Genomic DNA, 19,779 nt, shown 5'->3' on the forward strand with positions numbered 1-19,779 from the left:
TCAGCTCCTCCTGCAGCAGGCCTGCCTGGACACCACCATGTTCCCACCTTGATGATACTGGCCTGAACCTCTGAACCTGTGAGCCAGCCCCAATGCAATGCTGTCCTTACAAGAGTTGCCTTGGTCACGGTGTCTGTTCACAGCAGTAACTAACAGAGCCCTAGATGGAAACGACCAGAGAGTGACTCGTCCTCATCTGCCTACGTGAGGTCAGCTCTGTGACCCGTGGTCATGTGTGTTAGTCCTGTGATAAACAGCAGTCACAGGACCGGAATCACAGGTCTAGAGGGGACTGTAAGCACTGTGGTCAAACCCACGCCTCACTTAGAGATCTGACCATCTTTTCAAAATCTTTCTCAACAGGCCGTGGCGCGGGAAGTCCACGGGAGGGTACCAAGCCTGTGCCAGCCTCCAGGCCTTCGGTGGGATGCAAAGATGAAAGGTGACCATGCAGATCTAACCCCCCGAGGGAGGTGCCAAGGTGAACAAGTTTACAGGGGCACACAGGCTTCCCCGTAGGACCTGACAGCCTGACAAAGCAGCAAACTGACGTCAGTTCCGTTTCATCAGTGCTGAGGATCCGCCTCAACCCAACTTTATTTTAAGGGAAAGAAAAATAAGAGCACTTTGGAAAATGCTTTTTTTTTTTTTTTTTTGCTTTAAAATATAAATCTTAGTGAACAAGCTCACTTACATACAAATATATGTGTATTGTACTATGGAGAGGCAGAGCTGAGGTCCCTCGCTAATGCACACCCCGTCCTGAGACACATGCTGCACTTATTCTCTTGCTGGAAAGCTCACATTCAAGCTTCTTAGGGATGTTAAACAGAAATATTTAGAATGTAGCTGAGATTCTGAGGACGATGCCTCTCTTCAGTGATGGACGCTGTAGGCCCAGACTGAGAGGAGCAGCCCTCAGCCGGCAGAGCCGTCAGGAGGGTGTCGGTGTACAGATCACTGGCACCACCCTCTGATGTGACATAAAACATATCTACCCTGAGTCCAGAGACTTCCTGCCCCGGCAGAGAGCAGGCCTTCTGCCGCCCACAGGCCACTGCTAACGGCGGATGCCGTTACTCTTTGGATGTTCTTCGCGAGTCTCGTTTATGCTTTATCTCTGTCAAATGCCTGGTGTGACTAACCTGGGACTTTTGAGACCTCACATTTCTTCCCAACTTTATAATTTTTGTACTTTCATGAATATTTCAAACAACTAAATGAGAAATGAATTATGTTAACTGTCCTTTTATAAAATGATACAAAATTTCAAGTACTTATCCTAAAACCATTTTTTTTTTTTTTTGAAGGTAGAGACACCCAGGCAGTTCACTAAATTCTTTCCTTTGGAAAAACTAATATTGAGAGATGCTTTTCATCCACCAACTAGGAAAAGGCTGTGTGTGCAGTCTCCCTGCTTCCCAACATGGCTGTCCTTGCTACCGGTACTAGGGCTGTGGTTTCCACAGCACAGCAAGGAAAGAGAAGTGTAAACATGAGAGGATGACGGATGTGTCATTTTCTTACCCAGAGGAGACACGAGCCAAGTACTGTGCCGGCCCTCACACCTGCGGGCTCCGGTCAACGCCCGATCCTGTCAGCACCAGTAGGTGGAAGAATTCACAGTATCACATGCATGTATGGGTTTCTGATACATTCTTTTCCATCAACAGCCACACAGGTAAGGGGGAGGAGAGGCAGGGACACAGAAACCTTGGCAGATCTGTGGTATACACCCATGGTTTTCATCACTGTCAACTTCTGATTTCCGGCTACTCGAGGACGGGCCGCGGCTGGGACATGCCCAGAATGCTGTGTGGCCACCCAACAGTGTAACGTGTTCTAATGAAGGTCTGAACTCAACCTACACAGGGCTGGGGATCCACACAGGCTGGACCCTGAGCCTCTGCTTCCCTAACACTGTACTCCTTCCCTGTGCAGTTCAGACAGGCGGACTTCTCGGTCTACAGCTTGCCAAGTGGCCAGAGACTCTAGCAACCGACCATACCATTGATGTTTGAATGTTTTAGTGCTCATAAGTTCTGTGATGGAGCGACCGTGCAGGAAAATCTCCTAGCAGCTAGGTGGCATGTCACAGGCCAGGCCCTAATCATCGTGGTGGTGACTTCCTGGGCAGAGTCATGCATTCACATTGTGCGTGGCCACGGGCAGGGCTGGTCCTAGGAAGCGCTCTGGGTCGCCAGTGCTAAGGGCGGTTGGTATCCATGCATGGCGACTATTACTCTCTCTGCAAAGAGAAGCAACGGTGACATGGAAGGAACTGCTTCTCTGGGGACAGAACAAAAGTCACAGGGGACTGTGTTTCATTCAAGTACCTAGTGCCAGGCAGCCCCTGTCAGGCCAGAAGTGAGTAAGATAGTGATAGTGTGGTGGCTGACTGGGAGAGGGCAGGGTGAGCAGTCTGCCCGTTTACCCAGAAGGCCCGTGACCTGGCAATGCCGTGACATTTCTGACGATGTGTACAGGGCTTGGAGAGACTGGCCCGTTTCTCGGCACAGGCTTGCGGCGACTTTTAATCCTGTACTGATAGTCCCAGTGAATCCTTCCTCATCAGGCTGGACTGAGTCCCTTTGGAGGTTCTGCGCCATTCTTAGTACCTCTGTCTAGATCACACACGGGCCTTATAGCAAGTATATATTAACATAAAGATGCTTAAATACCTGTGTTTTCTAAAGAGACACTAGGTTATGAATGGTGAAGAGAGCAGGCTTCTAATCTTAAAGTCATACATGTTCACATACAGAGGCAATGCCACGCAGAAAGACACTTCCTTCTGGAGCACAGACAGTTCTGTTTTTTTGTGTTATGAACAAAGGGAAAAAAACCCAATAAAATAAAAAACCCCAAATCTCCGTAGTCCAAATCACAGAAGGCTCAAAGGCTCTCTGAATTCTGAGAGGGGCAGGCTCTGCAGGGTGAGGCTGCTTACAGGACCTGCGTCCCGGCAGAGCTGCAGGGACCTCGGACAACACCTGCTCCTCGGGTGACTCTTGAGGCCACTGTTGGACACACATGGTTTTCCCACTCGTATTCCAGGCCGTGAAAGACAAACACTGGGACAAGCTGTGATTATCCACTGTGGCGAGAGGCAAGAGAGGCCGGTGGAGGAAATCTCAAGGAAAGAGAAGAACCATCTGTGCATGCCGAGCTGAGAAGGAGGAGACCGCTTTATGAGGACACAATACCTTTAAAGATGTCTCCCTCTCTCTGTCTTTTTTTCCTGACACAGAAAGCAATGAGCAGAACAGATAGCTAACATCCAGAAGCTAAACATCCACACAGATTTTCCAGTATACAATGCAGCACAGGCAGGCTGTATAAACCATTGGGTAAAAAAGTATCTTCTTTACTGTGGCCTGGACAATGAGGCGTCCTGGAGGGAGGCTGCAAACTCTCTGTGAGCCTGTCTCTCTGCTGACTCGTACGAGCACTTCACTCCTCCTCTAATGATGCTGAACTCAAGTGCTGCTGCCGTGAGAACCGTCCCCTAGTCCCTGGGAGACACATCATGACACCACTGGGGTCATGTCCCACAGCTGAAAGAAGAGAGAAGCCAAGGATGAATTAAGGTCAAACTGTACTGAGGATGAACAATGCTCAGAAAGGGCGAAATTCAAAGCAATGTTTTGGTTTTGTTCCCAGCTATCAAGCAAATGCACATAGCACTTGCTGGACTACATGAGGGCGGCTGACACGCTGCTCCAGCTAAGGAGAAGAAAGGCATATGAGATCCACCAAGGGAGAGAGGAGCCAGCCCATGCCTGGGTGACCTTCCAAACAATTCTCTAAGACATCAGCAAGGAAGGGACAGGCCTCCAAGTTGAACCTTGATTGAAGTCACTTCTAACAACTTCATTCTACTGCTGCCTCCAAGAGGACAGGGTGACAGAGAGTCCGCCCCCCTGTCCCAGGCCTCTGTTGTTACAAACTTTACAGGCCTGGATAAGCACTCTTGGTAGGAATGGAGCTGGGTAGGAAAAAGGCTTACACATTACTTGGGGACTGATTCCAGTCCTGCCTTCAACCAACATCCAGTTAGTTCAAGACCACAGCTCTGCTTCACAGAGCTTTGAGAGTAGTACCTCCCTCTCTGGGTCCCAATCACTGTGACCCACTGTGACTCCTGTGACTTGTGCCCGTGGGACTTACTCGCTAGTGTGTGTCTACTTGTATGGGAGTTACGGGACAACCTCAAACATCGGTCCTCAGGAGCCATGCATCTCTCACTGAGACCTGTGGCTCGCTGATTAAGCCAGGTTGCCTGAGTCCCCTGGATACACTTGATTCTGTCTCCCCAGCTCTGTGATTAAAAGCATTTGCTACCATGCCCACACTTAAAAAAAAAAAAAAAAAAGAAAAAAGATGTGAGTTCTAGGGATGAGGTCTAGTTCTTGCAAAAACACTTTATCAACTAAACTATCTCCTTAGTTTCCTATTATTATCATTATTTTGAGACAGGGTTTCTCTGTGTAGCTCTGGCTGTTGTCCTGGAACTCACTCTGCAGATCAGGCTGGCCTCAAACTCACAGAGATCAACCTGCCTCTGCCTCTGAAGTGCTGGGATTAAAGGTGCGTACCAGGTAGCCAGGTCCTGCTACTGTCTTTTAAAGATCATAGCCTCAGTAAATTGTCCTGTGCATTGGCGTGGTGCATGCAGCAGGCTCCCAATGCCCACTTCCAGGGACACCTGAACACAGCCTCACACTCCTGATCTGCGTCCAAGGCTCACAGCAGAACATCTCACCTTAATCACTTTGTCAGTTCCAGAAGTCAGGAGCCATCCCCTGGTTGCATCGAAGTGCACATGTACAATGTTATGCTTACTGTCATGGAAGGTGGCTGTGGGCGCCCGTCTGGAAGGAGCAAGACAAGAGTAAGAGGTGGACACATGGATGACACGGGAGTCTAAGGTTAGCCTAATGGCTGACGACTGCTTCGCTGCTAGCAATGCCCTTGCTTTCATGCCTTGGTGATCTGTCACATGCTGTGGTTACTGATTGTGTATGCGTGCTTGCCTGTGCATGTTAGTGTGAACGTACGTGCACCAGGAGACCAGAGGACAAGTCGGTTCTCTGCTGCTGTCTGTGGGATCCAGAGGCTGAGGTCATGTGACAGCCTGGGCATAAGAGCCTCTACGCACTGAGCCACCTCACTGGCTCTCACGTGTGAATTTACAAGGAGAACAAGGTAAAATGATTCTTACGGCCTCCAGAATAGAAAAAATGGAGCTCCCAAGATCCTTCAGGAAATGGCATCCATGAAAATCTCTACCTGTGCTTTGGAGAAGTCTTTTAAAGACCACAGTACTTTTGCCACGTCTGTGTTTAGGAAGAAGGAAGACACTCTGGCTTGGCCTATATCTTTTTTTAAAGGTGTGGTTGTTTAAGTGACACCACCGTCTGCTTAACTGAAGGCTATCCATGTTTTCTTCTCTTTCCCACTCGTGTAACTGCAAGTACAAGTTTTTAAGATGGTATTCTAAATCTTCCACAAGCAGCATATATATGTTTATGTATCAAGCCACATAAATATCTTAATACACATACAGCATTGCCTGTTTTGTGTTCTTTGGCCTGTGGCTTTGCTGCCAATTTTAGTTAAGGCCCATTGGCTGCCTTGGCCCTCTAGAGGCATGATTGCCAAAGAGGCAGAAGACCAGCGGAGGAGCTGGGCAGGCCAGGTAGGCACCCTCTCATCCTGGTTCAGGGTCTCTACACGGCTGTGAGCTCTCAGAAAATGGCCGTCCCTTCGCTATAGTAGAATCTACAGGAAAGACTTTCAGTAGTAAAATGATCACTGTAAATGATTTCAGCTTAACTTGAAATTTCTTAGACTCAGAGCTGTCTTGATAAGATGAAGATTCTAAGGCCCCTGCAGTTTTCTCTAACGATTAGAATTCTCATTAATCTCATCATGTGTTCAAGAGGCAAAAAATCAGTGTACACGAACAACCACTTTGGGAAGGACATCTTGATGTGTATTTGACAGGGTGATGTGATCTGACTGTACTTCAAAGTTCTGGGAGGACTGGAGACTGGTTATCCACCAGCACCCACTAGTGGCAAACTGTTTCTGTGCCTTTGCTTAGTGTCTAGAGATAGTTTTCAATTCTCACAGAGTTGTCTGTCCCAAATCAGAGCTAAGACCTCAGGACACCAGGCAGAACACACCAGCAGAGAGGAGGGCATCTGGACTATTCCCATCTTAGAGAAACGGGTTTCGTTCTTCCCAGAAACTAACAACTGCTGGAGCCCTTGATCAATCTGTAAAGACCCCGGCCTGGATACCAAGGTGAGTCCTGGTCTTGGCTGCCCTGGAGATTCTCAGTGAGAAAGCAGTCAGCTTTGCTTCTGAGTATCTGCCCTGAGATTATCAAGAGCCCAGCAGGGAGTTCTTTGAACGCATCCCCTCTCCACCTGCCTCTTATAACCACAGGAATGTCTTGTGGTATTCCTGCATATTTTAGTCTCTACTGTGCCCCAGCAAGCCAGGCAGGTGGAATCTCTCTGGAGTGTGATTCTCAGGCTGGGCTCTGTCCTTATCCTCGAGGATGCCTGGTGTGGGACTTACTCTTCGTCTTTGTCTGTAACCCAGAGGGTGCACGGTGTGGGCGCACTGTGAGGGTGTGCACGGTGTGGACTTACTCTTCGTCTGTGATGGCCTCATGGCAGCTGTCGCAGACCCGCACTTCAAACTCAAAGCCCATGAGTGGGATGGAAGAGCGCTTGGAGCTACACTTGCCGCACACGGCCTTCCCACACTTCCGGCAGTGGTGCTGGGAGGAAAGGGAAACAGGATGCTGTGGCTGGCTGCACTCCTGGCACACTCATACACTAACTGCTCTTGGGTAAGACACCAGGTCCGAGTGCCCCAGAGCTGGCCATAGGAGCAGTCTTATAGTCCCAGCTCTAGGAGGCTGATGCCATGTCACCAAGTGTGAGTAGCCAAACTGGGACTTATTTGTGTCTTAGGTAGAAGGGCTTAGTTTATATTTGATAAATAATATTTAACATGATAGACAGCACTATAAAGTGCTAAAAGGATTAGAGCGCAGTTATCCCCAGTAACTCACTGACTACATATATATACATGGCAGACACCATGCCACATACACACCACACACACACACACACACTGCACAACATAACACAATGCAACAGTGTGCTGAAAGCAACCGGGGCACAGCAGATTTCTACTCCCTTTGACTTTGGTGTTTATCAGAGTGGGAACCTGTGGGAAGTCCCCCATTCTCCATCCTGTTCAAATACTGTTGCCGTGAGCTACACAGAAGGCCCCCAGTGGCCATATCTTTGAAGCTTTAGCAGTGTTCAACCTAGGTGACCTAACATTTGATTTCCATGGGGAAGACCAAACCAAACCACAGAAGCACGGTTTGAAAATGGTGTATAATCAGTGTTATAAACAGCTGAGACCAAGTCAGGAGGGAAAGTGACTAATTAAGAAGTAAGCATGCTCGTGTAATTTCATGGCTGGGAACTAACATGAGCTAATGTGACAACTCTAATGTTAAGGTGTCCCACAGTAGACACTGTTAAGTTCTAAAACTGTACCTACTGCTCAAGTACTTAGAACGAAGCACTAGGAGGGGGGTGGGCACTACTCCCACGATCACAATTCCACGGTTAAGTCCCTTCCAACAACGTGAACAGAGCACATGGCACTTACCTGTCTCAGCCCAATTTTCTTACTGTCCCACATTTGCTTGAAGTTCCAGAAGAAAGGTTGGTCACACTTTTGGCAGGAATCACTGTCCAACCACTCGGGGGTCTTGGCAAATAAAGCACAGAGTGAGAATGAAGTCACAGTGAGACGTGGCACTGCTCACACTCCCAGAGCTGACACACTCATCAGAACCCAAAGTAGTCAGAGAAGGTCTGTTAAGTCAGGCCCCGAGGAAGGGACACAGTGGTGGCTAAACAGAAGCTAGAATCACAGAGATGACCACAGCCTGGGAAGATGTCATAAAAACAGTATTAGTAACCAGACTGTCTGAGAGTTCCGGAGCCGAAGGGAAGCGAGTGCGCTGAAGGTTAACAGAGGCTCTGGCATAGGCTGGGGTTCTCAGTGAGACCTGACAGCTGGAAAGATGAGGCTGGAGGGAGTGGCCAGGGTCACACTTGGCAGGCTCCTCACCACCATGCTGAGAAAGTCTGTCCCCACTCTAATTACATACTATGAGGTCTAACTGCACATTACATATATGCAGCCTCACCATAAGTAGTCTAAATAAGGCAGACGGGCTTTAAAATCATGTTTCACTAAACATTCCTTAGCAGCTCTTATGTGTGTGCGAGTCCTGTGTGCATGTCACATGTGCACATACGCATACATCTTGGTGCATGGGTCTGCGTGAGTGCTGTATTGGGGATTGTACATAGGACATCATACTTGTTAAGTAAGCACTCTAACTGAGCTATAGCAGGTTGGGGAAGAGCTCAAAATAGGTTCTGGTATAGAAAGTCCAGGCAGAACTGGACCTGTGATACAACACTGCTTGCATAAGTTCACATACACACAGATACACTATACACATTTATATACATTCCTACACACACCTCTCACACATACACTACACACAACTATATACATACACACATACACCATACAAACTCTTACACATACATATGCATGCATACACAATCATATACTCACATACACAAAAAACTGACACATATAACACTAATTTGCACACATATGACATACATACTCATATATACACATACACGATATATGAACCACACACATCTCACACATACATAGATAAACATCTCACACATAGACCACATATTCTCATTTAAACACACACACACATATACCACACACACTCATATACATATAGACACAATATACACACTCACATACATACACTACACAGTTATAAATATATAAACACACACAAGCATATCATATGTGTATATATATATATATATATATATACACACACCTCCCCACTCATACATACACAGAATGCACATACACTACACTCATACACTCATACATCTGTACAAATGCACCACACATACCACTCACACCTTCACACACACACACACACAATACATCATAGTTGGTATCTAAGATCAGGACATTCAAGGGGAAAAAATCAATACATTTAATAGAATTCCATTTTGTGTTAATAGGCTGTTTGTGAATGTGAAGAACAGAAGGGTAGATGTTGCCAACATGGAGATTCCTTGTTAAGTTATTAATTTTGTAGATATATGGTAGTATCCTGAGTCACAGACCTGGTTTTTATTTGTTAATGAGCATTTTCTGACTTTTGTACAGGGTCCCTCTCCAGCCCCGCACTGTCCTCTACCTGCAGCTCCTGCCCACGTTCCCATCAGCACCAAACACCTCAGAACCCACCACTCACCCGCTCTTACTCCTGGTGTGTCTCCCCTGCACAGCCCACGAACCTCCCAGTAACAGCACGCGCAGGTTCCACTGTGCGACTTCCTTTCCGAAATATCCAGCACTGACATTCTGCCTTACTAGTGGTGACTGGGGTTTCATTATTTATACCACTTAACAGTCGTTGGGACTTTCTAGAAACTGTCAGCAGCACTTTAGGCTAAAACAAACTTATGGCCTCAGCCATAACCAGGAAGTAATTCCCAGATGCTTATAAAGCATGGTGTTTGCAAAAGATGGATGGAATCGTTCCCACTTCTCATCAGCGCTTCCAATAACAGGATCTTAAACCCACCGACAAGTCTGAATGTTCATATATATATGCACGTCAAAATGGCTCAAAGCCGGCTCCCAAATGCCTGCTTTCATCTTTGGAAACAACACTGTTCTATTCCTTTGGGCTGTTCTTCTATTTAAAAAAAAAAAAAAAAAAAAAAAAGCCCACAAAAAGCTAAACTTGACTGTTAGAACTCAAAGGAAGCCAGGACGCCATCTCTAGTTCTAGGGCTGAACATGCTCCGCATGGGCTGTAACCATCCTCTGCCAGGGCATGGGTGGTGCTGAGTGTAATTTCAAAAGTATATTCTACATTTCCCTGCTTTCTACCAGTAACGGTCATTTTAATTAGCTGCTGACAGAACTCCTGTGGATATACGATCCCACAACATAAAGCTGTAATCTTCCTAATCATTTAATTCCTGGCATTTGAGGGCACTACACTGAGGCTAACTCCAGTGAGGCTGGGTGAGGGATGGGCAAGCCCAGGGAATCCTTCGTCTTAAGTGTGCTTTTCTCTAACTCTCACACTGAGTAAGGAAGGCAGGACAAGAGTGCCACTGCCAAGGGAAAGCTCACCCAGAATAACTCTAGGTCAATAGAAAATTGTTAACTTCAAAATACTTGCTCAGGGAATATTCAGCAAACATATTAGTTGTTAAAATGCTTAGAGACTAAAACCAAAACTAACTTAAAACGTGTTATTGTAAAATTTAAATCTGTGCTTAAGAAGACAAAGTCTCATATTTGGAGACTGTTTAGAATATGACAAACAGTGACAAGAATCTGTATTTCCATTAAAACCACCCTAAGGACTCCTCCTTTGAGTTTTTCTAAACGTACCTCATTTCATGGTTTACTCATTATAGAAACAAGCAGGAGAGAGCAGCACAGAGGCCTCACCTACCTCCTGCCTTTCCACATCCATGTTCCAGACGACAATTCCACCGTCACCGCCACATGAGATGAGCTGCCGTGTATGCTGCGCATAGGAGAGGGCCTGGACTCTGTCACTATGAAGGAAACCAAGGGTTAGAGCCATTTTGGGGAAGCAAGTAACAGGCTCCAGCAGACAACAGCGTCAACACCATCAATAGCCGGACATTACCAAGGAGTAGGTGGGGGTATTACAGGACCTTCAACACCCTAATGGTCAGACCTAAAATGACTTTAGATGCTGCCTTAGTCTTCCCAGGCCCAGAAGAAAGTCAATAAGAGATGATCACTGACTTCAGTGTAACGTCTTGCTAATCCTCCTGAAAGTAAATGTCTACGCTCCAGGGGAAACTCTGGTGCATTTGCTTCGCTAGTCTCTGAAATGCTCGCATAAGGCAGGTCTCAACTGTCTCTAGCCTCTCTCCTCCCGATTTTCTCCATAAAACCTCAGTTATCTTGGTAACTATTACAGTTAAAATGCGTAACTAAGGGGCTGGAGCAATGCATCAGTGGTTAGGAGTACCAGCTGCTCTTCCTGAGAAATGGGTCCCATTACCCACATGGTGGCTCACAACCGCCGGTATGTGCCGCACAAGCAGCAGGCAGGCACACGGTGCAGAGATAAACAGGCAGGTAACATAGTCACATACATAAAACTGAAAGGTGAGACTCTGGCAGCTGGGCTGGTCAGCCGTGGCCATGCAGAGTTGCAGTTCGGCACTGGGGAAGCAGAGGCGCTGGGATGGAAGCCCACTGGCCCAGGCCCTCTCCTCACAACACACTTGAGGAAACCAAAGACCCTAGGTTTAAGACACTGACACAACATTTATTTTTACATTAAGATGAAAAGAAAACATTCATCTGTAAACTGTAATGAGGAATCCATTCCAGTTGGACATTATACATATTATGTGGAAAAATAAATTTCCAAAACAGAAAAAGTGTGGAGGGAAAAATCCACTGTTTGATGTTCTTGAAAGTTCTCCTACTGCCTGGCTTTAGTAAGACTGATGTCCACTTCAGAGAGGAGAATGCTGAGTGGCTTGGAAGGAGGTGGTTGGTTGTGTTGTACAGTGTCTGAGAAGTCCACTGGGACACCACAGCACTGGCCATGTTCCTCAGCTGCAGCTGCTTCTCAGATGGCCTCATCACTTCCTTGAGTGCAGTGTAAAAGGCGCTATTTATCTTATAGCCTCGAGGGCAGAGTGTGACTTCAGAATCCTGTTTGGCTCCTAATATGAACTTGACTAATGTCCTTGATTTTTTATTTTTAAAGAAGGGATGGAGATAAGGAGCAATCACTTGGGGAAAAGGCTTTGTTCCTTATATTGCTTTAGCATAAACCAGTGTTTATGCAAAAATATGCATTACTACTTTGCACAGACAGCCAGTGTTCTTGACTTAGCAAAGTTCCCTGACTCAGCAGCACCACTGATTTTGACTTTTCACACTGAATCACCATTCAGAAAAAAATATAATCTTCAAGATGTTCAGTGTCAAGACTTTGTCAAGAAACTTCCCAGAGAGGTCCTGAAAAACCATAAAGATCTGGTCCTTCACCTTAAAAAGAGATACTATATCTAATTTCATTCCACATTACTACACACAACCGCAGTTCGTGTTACTACACACAACTGCAGTCAGTGTTACTACACACAACTGCAGTCTTTGTACTATTTATTTGTAGAATCAAGGTCTGTGCTGAGGTCAGTAACAGAGTGTTACTGGTGGATATGAGGTTCTAGGTTCAAAATCCTATATCACAGAAAGAAAAGAAAATGATCAGGCACAATGGCTCATACTGGTAATCCTGGCACTGGGAGGTTGAGGCAGGAGAACTGCAGTGAGTTCGTGGCTGAGATAGGCTATAACAAGTTCCAAGGCAGTCTGGGCTACCTTGTGAGACATGGCCAATAAGCCTTTAAATCTCAATAGGCTACATGTATCTTTCCTGACAGTCAAGCCAGACTTCCACAAAGGATGGCTTCAGAGCTTCAAGAAAGGGATTGTATCCACCAGTACTTTAAAATAGTCATTGTGAAGTCACCCTCAGGCTATGGGTCTTATCACATTCTTAGACAGTGTTTAGACTGTGCAGTGGACTAATGAGGTTTCCCTTAAACTGTGGGAACTCACTTTGTTCTGGTTACAGGTACCATGAACAGGCGCAACTAAACCAGAGTACAGCAGGATGGGCCTGCAGCTTACTCAGAACAGGAAGGAGGCGTGCTGCCTAGAATCCTGTTGTTTTAATATTTTATTTTCTCAATATACAATGATGTCTTTCCTCTTCCTTAGCCATGTCTAACCTACAATGCAGTAAATTCTACTTTTATAATCTAAACAAAAACATTTTTAAAAAGCCAATCTCAAACACAACTCCAAGCTGTTAAGACGTCCCTTAATTTTCCTAATAGCTCAGTGAGTTTTACAACAATTGATCCATCAGTGAACGACTTACCACACAAACATGAGGACCTGAGTTTGGGGAGGCAGAGATGGGAGATGATCATGTCTATTTTCACGCTGTGTCAGCAGGGAGCTCGCACACTGTTCTGGGTTATTTGGTTCTACAGGGTCTGTATTAATAGTACATCTACTTTACAACACTGTATCATAGAAAACTGATGGCACCAAAATCTTGCCCAATGACGATACCACTATCCCCAGTCCTGACACACGTCATGAAGAAGCCGGCTGTTCATCCACATACATTAACTTCAGCATTCTGTGGGAAGGGGTGTGCATACAGGGGTTAAAGGTCAACTGTGGGTACCATGGCTAAGAAGTTTACTGTATAAACCTTTGTGTTGCTGTTATTTAAGGCCACCCTCTGTGCTCCACCAGTACTGTCATTATGACAGGCCATGCCCAGCTTTTTACATGGTCCCAGTGAGCAAACTCAGGCCCTCATATGCATGGCCAGCGCTTTGCTGACTGAGCTGTTTCCCCAGCTCTCACTTCAGTGCTCCCACGGCTTGTGTAGATTGTCCTTTGGACTGCCTATAATGTCTAAGCACTTCTCTAATTAATGACTAATATAAAAGTCACATTCATTCAAAACGCCATGCTTTTAAAAGAATGGGTGCCTCCGTTTACACTCCAGGGCAAGGGGAGAACCTATGCCCCTCCGCTTGCGCCACATCTCGTTTGTGAAGCCAGTGGCTCTCAGCCTTCCTAACGCTGTGGCCCTTTCCTACAGTTCCTCACGTGGTGTCCCTAAACCATAATGTCATTTTTGTTGTTACTTCCTAATTTTGCTACTGTTAAGAATCACAAAGTAAATATCTGTGTCTTTTAATGGTCTTAGGTGATTCCTGCGCCAGGGCCAGGTTGAGAGCCACTGTGTTCCGGCTTCCTGATACATACAGCAGTGATCTTTTGTAGCCAAAAAGTTCTTGAGAAAAAGTGTTTCAGCATTCACAGCTGGTGGCCGCGTTCAGGGACACTGTGTCCTGAGGCTCCAGGACTGTCACTCTCCCACACAGGAAGTGGAGCACAGTGATGAATGCCCGTCCTTAGGCTGGGTAATAATCTGCTCGGGCATTTCCAGATTTAAGGCATGACAACTTAACTACCTCATGGTTAAAAACTAAGCGAAGGAAGAGTGGACGCCGCTTTATTTCCACGCTTCATCTGCTGTTGCTTTCTCAGGCTTGAGGAGAGCTGTAGAAAGTCGGTCTTAGTGATGGAGACTGGTTCCTGAGAAGAGCGTGGTGTGTCAGGTGATTCCATCATTCCGTGTACAGACCTAAAGGGTATAGCCTAGGTTTTGGCTACACTGGATACAATCCCGTACAGCATGTTGCTGTGCTGAATTCTACTGGGGCTAATAACAAGATGCCATTTGTGTGTTTAACACAGTTGTACTTTTTCTTCAGCCCCACTGTGTCCTTACATAGTTGAGAGGCTGCTGAGAAGCAGGCAGAACAGAAGGCGTGTGGCACTGTCTCAACAGCACGGCTGCAGAGGCCATGCCAGCTCACCCGTCCCTAAGGTCACTTACATCCCTGACGGTTACTATGGTCCTGTTCTGCCCCTTCTGGTGCTTTTGCTCTGCCCCAGGCAGGAGGCTATGAGAGACATCATGGAGGGCTAGCAGCAGCCTTACTTGTGTCCTTGGAGCTCGATGGCTGTCCCTTTTCTCCCGCCGATGTCCCACATGATGACAGAGTGATCGGAACTGCCTGAGAACAGTACCCGCTGGACCGGGTCCCAGCAGAGTGCTGTCACCCCTCCTGAGAGAGAACAGACACAGCGGGTGTTAGTCACAGAACAACACCCTTGCCACAAAATCTGAACGTGAAGGCATCAGGACCCACACAGTCCCTGAAGAAAGCATTTCTTAAATGAGTGGGTGAGAAAGCCCCAGAAAAGAAAACTGCTGCCCCCCCAAAGACAAACCTTTAAGCATCTACAACCACTGTAATGCATCATAAAATCAATTACTATAAACAACAGAGGACAAGTCACTGGTGTTATTCTAAGAGTGGAAATATCACATTATTTGGAGTCTTAGCTGGGTTTTATTAACTAGTACTGCTCCTTACCCTGACGATAACCAAGGAGAACTGACATGCTCAATTAGATACATAGTAACTACATATGTGTGGGGTGTAGTGTGATGTTTTAACTTAATGTATACATCAATCATATAAGGAGCAAACATTTATCAGTAGTAGTATTCAAAATCCTTCCCAGCTATTTTGAGGTACAGAATACCGTCCTGTCAATAACAGTTACCCTATGTGCAACAAAACACCAGAATTTACTCTTCTTAACCACATCTTAGTACCCACTGAGCAGCTGGGGACCACTGTTCTAGCCATTGCTTCTATGAGACTAACTTCTTAAAATCCACGCGAGATCATGTGGTATTCTTTCTGTGTCTGGCTTATTTCACTTAACACAATGTCATCTAGTCCATTCAATGTGGTGGACAAATTTCATCCATTTATATGGCATGGTAGCTCCATCACATGTGTACACACATAACATTCATATGACATGATAGCTCCATCACATGTGTACGCACATAACATTTCCATTCAGCATGTTTGTTCCCATGTCTTAGTTATGTGAGGTGTGAGGAATTCTACAACAAAGGGGCAGCTGTCTCGGTATACACACTCCATTTTATTTGAGTATAACCATAGTACATGGATAATGTGGAATTTTGTTTTTTGTTCATTTGTTTTGAGACATGTCACTATGTTCCCTAACCTAGCCTCAATCTTTGGGTAATCCTCCTGCTTCTGTCTATTGAGTTCTAGGATTAACGGCATGTGCCACCATGCCTACAAGTAAGCTTTGATTTTCTGAAGACCCTCCCTAATGCCTTCTATAAAGGCTGAAACGATCTACAATGTTCCTACCAGTGCACTGCACCTTTCCTCTCAGCTTTGCCCGCTCACTCCTATTTTCCAATTTGCCTTAGCCTAGGTTTCTGTTGTTGTGATACCCCATCATGACCATGACCTAAAGCAACATGGGAAGGAAGGAGAGGGGTCTACCATCTTCCACTTCTAGCTAACGGTCGAGGGAAGTCAGAAACTCAAACTGGGCAGGGACCTGGAAACAGAGACTGAAGCAGAAACATGGAGGAGGGCTTGCTTACTGACCTGCTCAAGGCTTGCTCAGTACGTGCTTTCTTGTAGCATACAGGGCCGCCAGCTGAGGGGTGGCATTTCGCACAATGAGCAGGGCCCTCCCATGTTAATAACCAACCAAGAAAATGCACCACAGGCCAATCTGGTGTGGGCATTTTCTCAGTTGAGGCTTTCTCTTTCATAACAACTCAGACTTGTATGAGGTTGACAGAAACTAACCAGCGCACCGTTCTACCTGCAGGGAGATGACAATGACTACTTGCATGTCTTTATTTAAGAACTATGACGTGGTTTTATATTTGAATATTAGGTACGATTAGAGACAATATCAGAGGTAGACATTTGGGAACTTGAGATTCCAAATTGTTTATAAATCAATTATATACCCTAAGTGCTAGCATCCTTGTCTTATATATCTTTAACTGTCTTTTGACACAGTCTAGAGCAGTGGTTTCAACCTGTGAGCCATGACCCCATGGGGTCAAATGACCCTTTCATAGGGGTTGCAGATCAGGTATCCTGCATACCAGATAACTTACATTACAATTCACAACAGCAGCAAGAGTTATAAAGTAGCAACAAAAATAATTTTATGAACAGTAGGTCACCACAACATGAGGAACTGTAGTAAAGGGTCGCAGTACTAGAAAGTTGAAAACCACAGGTCTAGAGTCATCTGAGAGGAGATACCTCAAGTAAAGTCGCCTTCGGGCATGCCTGTGGGAATCTGGGGGGGGGGGGTGTCTCTGGTTTGTTAAAGCAGGACCTAGCCCATTGTGGGTGACTATTTCTAGTCATGTAGTCCTGATATACACATAGCAGCTGGCTGAACGTGAACCAGTGAGCAATTCAGCAAGCAGCACCACTCCACTGTTTCTGCTTCAGATTTATGTTTGGGTTCCTGCCCTGACTTCCCTCAGTGATGGACTGTGCTAGGAAGTCTAACCTAAATAAATCCTTTCCTCTCATGAGTCAGAGTGTTTTAGCAACAGAAAAGAAGCTAGAGCACTCCTCAGCTATGAAGCAGGGAGGGAGGAACCACTGTGATCACTACAAGGACCTACAGGATGAGAACCGACTGGATTAATTGCTAGGACTACGCTGTAGTGCTCAAGTGTGTGGCTACCCAATATTATGACAGTTTCTTCTCCAGCAATCTCCTTATAAATCAAACCCCTCAAATACTGAGAATAGAAACAAATTTTCTATATGAAATGAACACAAGTCAACAAATACATAGGAATGTCAGAAACATTCTTTTTTTTTTAATTACCGAAAAATACTCAAAGATTAAATAGCTTCATGTTTATTGGAAGCTGATATTTTAAAAGTGATCAACTTGCTTTAATAAGGTCTTATACCTTGGAGGCATCTAGGAAAGTTTGCTAACTGTCCCAGAAGACTTTTAAGATCACAGACAATCCCTTTGCACTCACTGCTGTTCACAATGGTCCTCAGTTCATTGCCCTGGCAACAAGTGGTTAACTATACCCTGACCCTTACCCACTCCACCTTCTGCCAACAGCAGCTAAGCACAGCACTGGGGCAGGATGCGGACAAATGAGTAACGGTACAAAACATTTTTCTCCAATCCGCGCCAAGCCTTCCCTAAATTTCCACGACTCACAGACTATCTTCCCCTAGAGTGGCTACTACTTCAGACAGGCTCCGGGAGGCCAGAGCCCAGACTTGTTCATGGCGTCTTCAGTATAAACAACCCTGCCTGGATTGCGCTGATATCCAATACACACAGGCAGAAGAGCCAGCAGCTGAACAAGGAAGGGGATGGCCTTGGCCTTCCTCCCAGCAGACAAGGCGGGGCCGAGACACCTTTCCTTGGGTAAGCAGTGTTGCCGTGACGCCTTCGCCCGGCTGACCTTTTCAGCACAGATGATAGGGAAGCTGAAGTGGCCTCTTCACTGGTGAAGCCACTACACTCGGGAAAACAAGGCACAGTGACAGATTGTTTCCCCATAAAACACGTAGGATGAACAGCTTAGATTCTTAAACTAGAACAGATTTAGATCACTGCGGGCTCTGAGAAAGTATGGCTTGAAAAGATTCATCATGGATTTAGAGACTTCGTGGATGATGGACTCTTCATGAAACTAAGTAACTCCAGAAATACTTCCCCGAACTATCCCACCACAAGAGCTGAAATGGCAAAATCTATGGTACATATATTTTAATCAACAGAATTCTTACTGGTGGAGTGACATCCTACACCATGGATGGCTGCTTACTGGGTTTGCCTCAACGCTATCTGAAGATTTAAATGTTAAACTAAATATTATTCATTTGTTGAACTAAGCATTTCAATAGCTATTCACATTTCTTTCATTATTTTTTCAACTTTAAAAATTGATGTGGACGAGTATGTACATGTGCCTTCTCTCCGACTGCAGAGGACTCTCTTCCTGCCTGCAAGCAGCCATGGGCAGCATCAGGGCTTCACAGCACTTCTACCCACAGGGCATCTTGTCTGCAGCTGCTAGTCTGATGTGCTCCCAGGCTGGTCTGAAGTGAGTAAGGTAAGGATGACACTTCTTTTACTGACCACTCACACAGAGAGCAAGTCAGACCTCAGAGAGGTGGGAGAAGTGACAAAGCCAAAGTTCTCAATGTAACTGTTGAATAAGAACTTCTTTTATTATAGTCAACAATATCCCTTTGTATTCTCCTAAACAGTGAGTGAATAAGGTTGAACTTATGATCAGAAGATGTTGATGGGTTACATTCAAACCCTCCTGTTTCTCTTACATTCAAGTTAATCAGAATACTTCTTGGATTGGGCATGGTGGCTCACACTTGGGAGGCAGGAGCATTACTATGAGTTTGAGACCAGCCTGAGCTATAGAGTAAGACCTTACAAAACTAAAATTACACAAACAAAGATGATGTTACTGATGATCAAAGTGGTCATGACAGGCTTTCCTGATTTGCTCAGCTCAACATCGAGCTTTTTAGTAGACGTGTGTGCATCAATAAAGTACTTCAGAAAAGACTCTTAATACCTGACACCAGCAGAGGGAGCTAAGAACACAAAATTACTTCCCCAGATCTCCAATGAGTCTTTCCCTACTCCAACCACATTTCTACATGACTTTCGACACCATCAGAGAACACAATGGGAACCAATGGACGTGGCTCCTCATCAAACACAACAACAGGACCAATGGCCAAGGCTCCCAAAGAAAAAGAACATGGGAACAATACCCAGGGCTCCCCCTGAAAGAAAAGAAAAAGAAGGTGCAAATAGCCATGGCAATCTATGAAGGAGATGTCAAGGTGAATAACTATGGTCCATCCTCAAACACTCAGGACCTAATGGATTTTGCTTTGGTCTTTGATTGACTGTTACTTAAAAGCCCTTTCTAGGAATGGTCTCTGGCCAAATCTGGGACTGTACAGGGCACAGAAGAGGAGGCCCCGGCATGGGAAGAGCTTAGCCCATAACTGAGCCTTCGTGGCAGCTGTGCTGTGCCAACTCATGCAGCTCCTTTCT

At 45.7% G+C, this 19,779-nt stretch overlaps 1 protein-coding gene across 1 annotated transcript in view; it reads right to left on the bottom strand.

Annotated features, from left to right (window-relative positions):
- Nucleotides 1-485: 485 nt before the first annotated feature.
- WDFY2 (WD repeat and FYVE domain containing 2) overlaps nucleotides 486-19,779 on the bottom strand; it is a 123,150-nt gene continuing 103,856 nt past the window's right edge. The window contains exons 7-12 of the mRNA XM_080925987.1: nucleotides 14,777-14,903; nucleotides 10,637-10,742; nucleotides 7,708-7,809; nucleotides 6,666-6,796; nucleotides 4,766-4,874; nucleotides 486-3,557 (exon numbers count right to left, since the gene is read on the bottom strand). Of these exons, the coding sequence (XP_080782113.1) occupies nucleotides 3,528-3,557; nucleotides 4,766-4,874; nucleotides 6,666-6,796; nucleotides 7,708-7,809; nucleotides 10,637-10,742; nucleotides 14,777-14,903 (605 nt within the window). The 3' untranslated portion in view covers nucleotides 486-3,527. The remainder of the gene's footprint in view (nucleotides 3,558-4,765; nucleotides 4,875-6,665; nucleotides 6,797-7,707; nucleotides 7,810-10,636; nucleotides 10,743-14,776; nucleotides 14,904-19,779) is intronic.

The sequence above is a fragment of the Micromys minutus genome, assembly GCF_963924665.1.
Source record: "Micromys minutus genome assembly, chromosome: 12".
NCBI classification, from domain to species: Eukaryota; Metazoa; Chordata; class Mammalia; order Rodentia; family Muridae; genus Micromys; species Micromys minutus.